This window comes from Dipteris shenzhenensis, chromosome 5 (genome assembly GCF_047967505.1).
Source record: "Dipteris shenzhenensis isolate YYH24624 ecotype China chromosome 5, Dip_SZ_1.0, whole genome shotgun sequence".
NCBI lineage: Eukaryota > Viridiplantae > Streptophyta > Polypodiopsida > Gleicheniales > Dipteridaceae > Dipteris > Dipteris shenzhenensis.
In genome coordinates, this window is record NC_141600.1 from 52,304,275 (window position 1) to 52,313,979 (window position 9,705).

A 9,705-nucleotide genomic window follows, 5' to 3' on the forward strand; every position below is an offset into this window, starting at 1 on the left:
TACCCTTCAAGGCTCATACACCGCTTGAGTTGTTAGTGAGCCTTGTTAGTTGAAATTTATTTAAGCTATGAAGCTCTTCTGATGAGTCAATTTGGGTACTCCACCTTTTCACCTAAGAAAATTTCTCAATTGAAAAATAAAGGCATTTTAAAGTCATATGTATGAAATAATTTGTTGAGATTAAGGGCTTTTAGAATAGGTAGATGGGAAGTATAGATGAGCAAACTAACGGAGGAATTAGATGAGAGTGTTAGAAAAGAGAGTGTGAGAGCAAGAGAGCTGAACGTAGTGCTCGCAATAGAAGAAGTGACTAATACAAGAAGTGGGATGGGTTTTGTCTAAGTGACAAAACCTTATCCTTCTGGGCTAAATTTTGGAAAGGAAAGAGGGAAAGATGAAAAAAGGAAAAGAGGAAAGGAAAGTGGGGAAGAGGGCTGAATTTTGGAAAGAGGGAAAGGGATGGATGGGGAAAGAGGGAAAAGGATGGCATACAGGTTGGAAAAAGGAAAAGAGAAAGGGAAAGGGAACGGGGAGAGAGGAAAGGGAATTGGGAGAGAGGAAAGGGAAAAAGGCGATTGGGAGAGAGGAAAGGGAAAAGAGGAATGGGGAAGGGGAAGAAATGAGTGGTATGGTAGATGAATGAGAAAGAGTAGAGAAAATTAGGAAAGAGGGAAAGGGATGGATTGGTTGACTTTCTAAATTGAAAAGACAAAGGCCTTTTCAATTACCTTTATTTCTTGGTTAAGTTATATCTATGAAACAATTTGTTGTGATTAAGGGCCTTTAGAATAGGTGGATGGGAACGTTAGACGAGCAAACTGATGGAGGAATTAGGTGAGAGCCATTAGGGAGGTATGCATATGTGATATTATAGTGAGATGCCACGAAGGATCTTTTGTGAGGGAGATAGGTGAGAGCCATTAGGGACGCATGTATATGCAATATTGTAAGTATGTTGAGATGTCACATTGTCGCTACAAAAGCAAGGTATTTGCCTCTTTGCTTATTATTGATAGGACTTCTTCAATTGTGCAGTGGATAGCACATACAATATGATAAAGCAAAATGCTCATGATTAGGTACAAGAGCACATTACATAAAATGAGATTAGGATATGAACTTTGGCCCAAGGGGAGACACATAAGGAGTGAAGATCATGTGGATATGATATACCAAGGTGAAAAGCAACTCTTTCTCTATTCATAAGGAGTGAGATCATGTGCAAAAGAGATCCAAAGGTGAAAACCTTAAGCATTTCCAATGAAAATATCGATTAGGATAGGAAGGAGTGAGATCCCAAGGTGAAAACCTTAAGCATTTTCCAATGAAAATATAACAACTAAGACGAATCTCGAAGAAGGCTCACTCAATCTAGACAATTCTCGACTTGACATGAAAATAGAAAGTTTGGAATGGTAATGAGAGGATGAAGTTTTGGTGTGCACTCCAACATCATGGGCTTTCTTTTTGTTGTTGGTCGTCTTGTTGAACGAGGAACGAGTGGATGATGTGCTTGTTGCCGATGCCTAATCTTCTCAAGCGACCCATGTACTCGCCACTGCTAATGGATCGATACACCCGACCTTCCTTGCCTCCCACCAGCTCGCCTGGCGGTGCGAGGATCGTCTCCTCTTGCGCGAACATGAATGTACCCATCGACAACCTCGACTTGCTCGCATTTGTCACAGCTCGATGCCCCAAGCTCTCGTACTTTCCGTTGGACATCAGCTGCACATTTTGTCGGTTGAATCTCAGTTAGTGTTTCAAGAAGCACAGGGATCTTCAGCAAACAATTCATCAACATCAGCAACATTAAACGACGCGGCTGCCGCTACTATCCTCTCAAGCGAATTTGAAGCACGGAGAGAAAGAGAATGATCTCCAACAAGCGATGCATCAACGTGAGCAGCAAACGACGCTGCTATCAGTCCTCTCAAACTTTGAACACATCTACATCCCGAATTTGAAGCACGGAGACATAGAGAATTTCGAGATTTTGGAGCTCCCACCTGTAGCATATCGCCTATGTTGACCACCAATGCGCCCTCCATTGGTTCCACTGTAACCCACCGATCGCCCTCCAGCACCTGCAGCCCCATTACTCCCGGTTCCTGCTGCAGAATCGTTAGAACGCTGGCATCCGAATGAATCTTCAGTCCCGCCACGAGCTCTGGCTGCGGGCAAGGAGGGTAGAAATTGGAACGAAGAAGAATGGTGGGTTCTCCCACCGCTTCCTCAAGGTAGGACGGCTTGAGGCCTAGATTCTGAGAAATTATGGCCAGCAGCTTGTACATAAGCTTGATGATCTCCTTGCCATATGCTTCGATGGTCTCTCTGAAACCAGCAGTAAACAACGATCTCTTCAGCCTTTTTTTAAGATGGAAAAACCCATAACTATGAGTCGCCTACCTGTACTCGATTGGCTCGGCTGGCCAAAGGCTCGTGTCAGTGAGCGAGGGGGGCGCTATATTGTGTTTGAGGGTATCCACCCAGTCCAGCGGTATCCCCTCGAAGTCGTAATTCCTGCCATACCCTGCCGGGTGCTTCGCAAGGGAATCGAACGAGTACTTGAGTCGTTCTTCTGTTGGCAGTTCGAAAAACCCCCGAACTGCCGTCATGGCAGCCTCCATCAAGGCAGCTGGGATGCCGTGATTAACAACCTGGCAGTTGCAGAAATGTTAGCGAGGAATGGCGCAATCGTCGTTGAGAAATGTCAAGCAGACCAGAGCACAAGATGTGCATATCAATTCGTAGCGAAAAACGAGCCAAGTTAGTAAGGGGTGCACAAATCAACCTGGAAGTAGCCGCGAGTCTGGCAAGCATGTTCGATTTGAGCCACAAGGCGAGGATGGTCGGCCTGCAAGTCGACGACGACAGGATGGGGGTCGTGGGGAGCGAGGAGAGGTGGAGAGAAGCGATCGAGGGGGGCGCGGACGTAACGAGAGGGGACCTGAGAGGGTCTGGAGTCGGAGATGAGCTGAACTAAGTCCTGTTGTCGCCATTGCTGCAGAGGCCCGTCCACGGAAGCTAAGCTGCTGCCGGCGCTCGCCATTCTTGCCCAAAATCAATCAATCACTCGTTGTAATTACAAACTACAAATCAATCAATCACTCAGAACACGTTTCACGTCTCGTTGTAGTTACAAATCAATCAATCACTCAGAATACGTTCCACTCCTCGTTGTAATTACAAACTCCTATTCTTCCGTAGTTGTTTATACCTCCTCAGTCCTCTCTTAGAAAACACACACCTCTTAGACTTCAACGACCTTTTGGGTTTGACTCTAGTATCCTTTGACTCTTCTCTCTTCGTGCATTTTAAGTTTGACCCAAACTATGGGCAAAACGTACAAAATGTGTATAATTTATTTTTGATATTCCAGGCATTGTGACCATATGAGAATCAGAAGCATGTGCAAGAGTTAAACCCTCCGTAATCAAACCTTTGGTGCGTTCTCTCTCTCTCTCTCTCTCTCTCCCCGCCCACTCTTTCCTTCCCCGTTTCTCAAACATTTGACTTTTGCTTGTTGGAAATTTATGTCACGAAGGTTAACGAAAAATGTTTTTTCCAACGAAAAAACATAAGGAAAGCATAGTCCTCTTTCATACGTTTTTCCTTCCCATAACATAAGCCCTCTAGTAGGGTACAATTGTGAATTTTATTAGCACTGCCTCCATAAAGGTAGTGTTGTAGTAGAGAATTGGATTCTCCTTTGTGAATTTAACTTTAGTAAAAGTTAATTGTTGGGCTTTATAGAGATCATTCTATAAAGCTTTTACTTTTGGCTTTAGGATAGCCTAACACACTGAAAGAATCGTTTGCTCCCTCTGCATCCAAAAGTGTCCTTATCAGTATATTAGGAGGCAGTGTCCACATGCACTTGTGCAATTTTGTATTTTTTCGCAGGGGAGACTCATACTAATTCAATTTGTTTTGAGTTTCAAAGGTGGCACATATTCACAGTAGATCGAGCTTTCCATCCTACTTTTAAAGAGACATGCTTGGAGCTCACATCTTAATTTCAACCCTTGGTGACTGTGAATGTCTCTCAATGTGTTAAAGGGGGGATCACTATCAAACATGAACAATGTAGAAGCAATGACCACCACTCGAGCCAACTAGTAGATTACAATCTATGCGTGGTCCGTCAAAAGTAGCTAAAGGAATTATGATCTTAGAGAGCTTTTATAAGGCTAAATAGTCCCATAGTTGACCGGTCCGTAAGCCTACTTGTTCTATTTCTTTGATGCTCATGCTCTCTTTGAGAGGCACACGAACTCATAGGTTGGAATGCCTTAATTGATCAAGTTGCTAGCTGACTAGGCTGCTAAGTTGATGCTAAATCAGATGCCACGTCAAAGGACACGCACGCACGTAGGCCCGCCCGCATGCACGCACGCAGGCCCGCCCGCATGCACGCACGCACGGCCTCAAGATATGGCTAAATATAGCATGTTCTTTCTAAATACCTAGGAATACCCTTCCCAAACCATGGACTCATCTCATTTGACCCATAACTAATTGACCTAGGTTAGCTAGGTATGTAATGTTGAGGGTTGTGAGCTACCCTCAACAAAAAATAGAAAAACCTAGTAACAAGATGAGAGAAACTCAAGCCGAAGGAGCAAAAGATGGAAAAAATATGAATAATCTCTATCCCTAATATCGGTTATGTACATGCTCTAAATGAGAAGGCCCATACAAGGATATAAGTGGAGAGCCTTCAAACTTTCACCTAATGGTCACTTGCCCCTCCATAACTCCAAGATACCACTCCCTATGCGCTTAACTCTATACCTAATTGTGGTTGCAATCGGAGTGTGCGGACCCGCCCAGCACGAGCACTCCTAGAGGAATAGCAAATTGTCGACTCGAATCCCACACACAGTTGCCTAGGCTAAGTGTTGAACAAATATACCCATGATAGATGAATCAAGTCCATGCCCCAAGTGTGCAGACCATTGGTTGCATGAAGGTTAGCGTGTATGATCTACTAATAAGATGAGAGTGGTCAATCACTTGTTGGATATGTGGATGAAGGTCTAGCATTTGCTACATGTGAAGTACCATAAATGTTATAACATGTCGAAACACCATGGTTGTCAAAAGAAATAGTATCATCCAACTTGGACCATGGATGCTCGAAAAGAGGAATTTGTTCCATCCTCTCAATGAATCAAAAAGCTCTAGGAGGGCCTTCATGAGAGGTGGATAATTATACCAACGTGGATGATGAATGCATAGAGCTAGACATACCTTGCAAATCCCATGTGCCATTTGAGCAAACCTTTAAAAGTACACTTTGCAAAACTTTGCAACAAGAACTCCTCGCCTTTCATCACAATTAGCACACAAGTCAACTTTTGTCAGGTCCTCCTCTTGGTGAAGTTGCTTCACAGCCATTCAAAGTCTCCTTTTGCTCAATTAATGAGCCTTGCTTTGATGGAGAGTGATAAGACCTCTACATGTCAAGGTTGTGGAAGGAAGATTTGAGGTGAATGGTCGCCAAAGTGCTGAGGGCTGCGAGGTAGCATGAAAAAAACATGGGAAAAAACTAGGAACAAAACAAGATGACTCAGCCACCACAAGGAGCAAGAGATGAAAAAAGCTAAAAAAGCATGCATGTACATGCTTTAAATGAGGAGACCCATACAAGCATATATGTGAAGAGCCTTCCAACCTTCACCTAATAGTCACTTTCCGCTCCATAACTCCAAGATTCCACTCCCTATGTGCCTAACTCTATGCCTAATCATGGTTGCAATCGGACATGTAAAATTCTTTCTTGCCTTAGAACTCTTCCCAAGCTCAATCTTCTTCAAGCCTATGTGTGCACCTAATTTGATACTTAATAATAATCCTATTCATAAGTTTCATTTGTCTCAGCTAAAATTTTTCAGAGGGACATATGTCAAATCTTCCAACTTTGTTAGTCCTCTCGTGGGATACTAAATTATCTCCATATCTAAGTTTTTCCAAAAAGTTATTCACATGCAAAACTGGATGAACCTTGACATTGGAATTGAGTTTTTATTTATGGGGTGCATAATTAATTCCCTTAATGATGTGGAGAGGACTGCAATGCCCATAAAAAATCTTTGGATATTGTCTAGTCCTCAAGGTCTTAGATTATTAGGATATAACCACATACCTCCCTTAAGAATCATATGGATACATTCTGTTCAACATAGAACTTCGCTCTATCTTGAGCACTTTTTATGGAATCTTTAGCTTGTACTAACCTCTCTTGCATGTCTAACAAGAAATCCTTTGCAATCACTATCTTCATATTGTTAAAACCTAAGGCAATTGATAATCTAGGTTGTTATCCATACATAAGCATGAGTAATCTATATCCTATAGTTAACTGCTCAAGACATTAAAAAAAGTTGACTCAAAGGGCCTTATAGAAATTATTAAAATAGTCGAGCCTTGTGGGCACCTCCATAATAGAGGCTTTCTAATTCTAGGCGAAAGTAGGCTTATTTGTAAAAACCTACAAAAATCTCATTGGCCCTTCACAACAAAAAATTCCATTGACACGCATAGCCTGACCTTATCAATCCTCCTCATATTTCTCAACCCCAAACCATGTACGCCCACATTGTCCTTTTGATTGAACATTTTGGTTTAGAACTTTAAGTCCAACTAGATCTTGCTGATTTTTCTCCATATTCACAAGTTTTGATCTCTCATCTCTACCAAATGAGACCTCCGGTCTCCTCTTGCAACCCCATTTGAGACTAGCTCAAATCTTTTCTCATTCTTTTTCTTTCTTTTTCTTCACATTTCTCTCTCCTCTCCTAAAGTATTTGAAAAAAAATCTTATATACATGCATTATGCATTCATTTCTCTTCTTTCCCAAGCTACTATCTTCATCCATTCTAGATTTGTCACTTTTCCTTAAAGATAGGGTTGTGAGGCCTCTGTATCTTGATAGACGCAAGAAAAGTGCAATTCAATGGTGGTTTATCGATTTTGTCTTTGAAAGAGAGTCATTATTACAAGGAGGTACGACCTTTTTTAATTTATGCTTTGATTTTGTCTTTAACATTTTTGTCTATTCTATAAAATAAAGTATTGTGCCAGAACTAAAATGAGCTTTGGATATTATTGTGCACTAATCTATGGATTTCATATCATTCTTTTATATATTTGTTAAAATAAGGTTTTAAGTTTTATTAGCTTGATATGTGCATAGGAAGTGTAACCAATGATTAATGTTTCTTATTGTAAACTAACACAATAATTTTGTTTCTTCTTCTTGTATATTGTTTGTAATAGGGCTTACAGTTCATGCAAGGTTGAGAGAAATATGGAGGATTCACAAAATTCAGGAATACAATGATGTATTAGAAGCCATTGCATTGATTTCATTAAATGTAAAAAACTTGAATATGCTTTTAAAACGCATAAACATGATGCCTTTCTCCAAGTTTCGTAAGTTAGAGCTCCCAAGTTTCATCTATTTGATTGCCATTTTCTTATTTGAAGCTAATAATTCAATCTATTCAATAGTTTAATTAGTTTGCCATGACGTTTAACATTAGAAGGTAGGTTTTCACTTTAGTTTAAGCACAATATCACTATTCAGAAGATAGATAACAAGATTCGTGTCTTTTAACTCATGTGGTTAATCTTTTGTTCTTGATTTTTGAATGCATATTTGCATAGACATAGAGGTTTTCTTGCTGTACATGTAGTAGATTATGCGAAGAAGTAATAGTTAAGGTTGAAAAAAAAGATTGTTATTATTGACTGTCTTTAGGCCTTTGATTGTTTTCTAAACTCCTAGCATCAAATATTAGACATTATATCTTGTTTATTGGCTTTACATTTTCAAGGAAAAGGTAATGGGAAATTGAAAAACATGCAATATTGAAGCATCTTGTAGCCTCTCATCTTAAATAATATAACAACTGATGATTATGAATGGATCCCACGACTATACAAAATGTATTCATGGGTCACAATGCAACCCTTTAATTAGGGCTGCTATAAAGTTAAGGAAAAGGATTCATAAAATCTCTCAAAACATGGAAAGGGGAGAATTCTAGACTCCGAGATGAATTCTGAGAAAAAAATAGTAAACAAGGTCTATGTAAAGCTTGTCTTCACACAATGATATTTATATTCATTCTAACGAAGCCCTTTGACATTGGAGACCCAATTGTAGTTTTAAGATATGTGAAGCTATGGATGAGGACTTGCAAGATGGGATTTACTCCACTAGTTGAGGTAATATTTTTCATGTTATGGGCATAAAGACCTCATGTTGGAAGTGGAATAGGACCGGACCCTATGATTCATATAATAGGAATTGGATGTAATATATTTGAGCAATGAAGTAACTTAATTTACAAGGAAAGAAGGGGGGGGGATAAAATAAACAATGCACTTATATTGATTCTTACAACTTTTAGGGTCTTGTGACATGTATTAGCACGATCTTACTTGTGAAAAATATGACCAAGCACTATCTATGATATCAATTAAGTTGTGAGACTTTGTGTATGTGTGTCTAAGTGGGAGAGATAGAGAGAAAGAGATAAGGTAGTCAAAAGACTCAATGGAAAGAAGGAGAAAGTTAGAGAAAGAAAAAGCAAGTCAGAGAGAGGAGGAGAACAAGACCCGTCGGTGCGTTCGTGTGCATGCGTGTGTGTGTGTGTGTGTGTGTGTGAGTGAAAAGGTAGTCAAAAGACTCAATGGAAAGAAGGAGAAAGTTAGAGAAAGAAAAAGCAAGTTAGAGAGAGGAGGAGAACAAGACCCGTCAGTGCGTTCACGCGCGCGCCCATGTGTGTGTCTGTGTGATGCTGAGGGCTCTTCCATCTGGGCAACACTTGGCACAAAGACCTATTGCTTTGGCTATCTGTCACAGATGTTTGGCTCCACAGGATTCTCTGCCTCATCTCCTTTGGCATTGTCAACACACTCGTGATTTCTTGGGTTTGCTTTGGCAGCCTTTGAGAGCTAGATTTCTTAATGCTGGCTTTGGGAAGCATTTCTGGCTTTTTGGGATTCACCCACGTAGACAAGGGTTTGAGTTGTTCTTCACCTGGGTTCGTTACTGGGCATTGTCCACACACTCGTGATTTTTTTGGTCTCCTTTGGCAGCGTTTGAGAGCTAGATATCTTAATGCTAGCTTTGGGAAGCATTTCTGGCTTTTTGGGATTCACCCACGTAGACAAGGGTTTGAGTTGTTCTTCACCTAGGTTAGTTACTGGGTAGGATAGAAATAATAGTCTTTGGTGATCCTACTTTTTCCACTTTCCCCTTTTTTCGATGCTCTATGCAACAATCTTTCTTTAATTGTTACATAGACTACAATGTATACTTGTCATATATTGAGATTTGTTGATGTACTCTTGAGCTCCCCATTTGATGGAAGCTACTGTGTAATATAAAGCAAAATCTCATTAAAAAAGAACTGTATGTGTGTGTGTGTAAGGGGGGGGGGGGGGAGAGAGAGAGAGAGAGAGAGAGAGAGAGAGAGAGAGAGAGATGTGTGGTAGAGCTTCTTGCTAAGAAGCCTGATCTCTGGGTTTATGTGAGTATGTGTCATGAGATGCATAGCTTTGGAATTCCTCTTTTGGAGGTCCCTTTCCTTCCTTTTGCATTCTTGGGAGCGAAGGCAAATTGAAGATGCTATTTTTGAGAGCTACAAGTAGTATAACAAAGCTATCTCGAGCTACATGTTGAGTCT

The 9,705-nt window shown here is 40.7% G+C and overlaps 1 protein-coding gene across 2 annotated transcripts; it reads right to left on the reverse strand.

Annotated features, from left to right (window-relative positions):
* Positions 1 to 1,423: 1,423 nt before the first annotated feature.
* Positions 1,424 to 3,267, reverse strand: LOC147902179 (flavanone 3-dioxygenase 2-like). 2 transcript variants are annotated; one of them, XM_087375243.1, is made up of 5 exons: positions 3,221 to 3,267; positions 2,795 to 3,053; positions 2,410 to 2,660; positions 2,010 to 2,334; positions 1,424 to 1,728 (listed from the first exon to the last, which is right to left on the reverse strand). In XM_087375243.1, exons 2-5 carry the CDS (start codon positions 3,050 to 3,052, stop codon positions 1,453 to 1,455), a joined length of 1,110 nt encoding a protein of 369 aa, XP_087231369.1. In that variant the 5' UTR covers position 3,053; positions 3,221 to 3,267; the 3' UTR covers positions 1,424 to 1,452. The 2 variants fall into 2 exon arrangements, with proteins under 2 accessions (XP_087231369.1, XP_087231368.1); XM_087375242.1 differs by having other exon boundaries at positions 2,795 to 3,267.
* Positions 3,268 to 9,705: the final 6,438 nt, after the last annotated feature.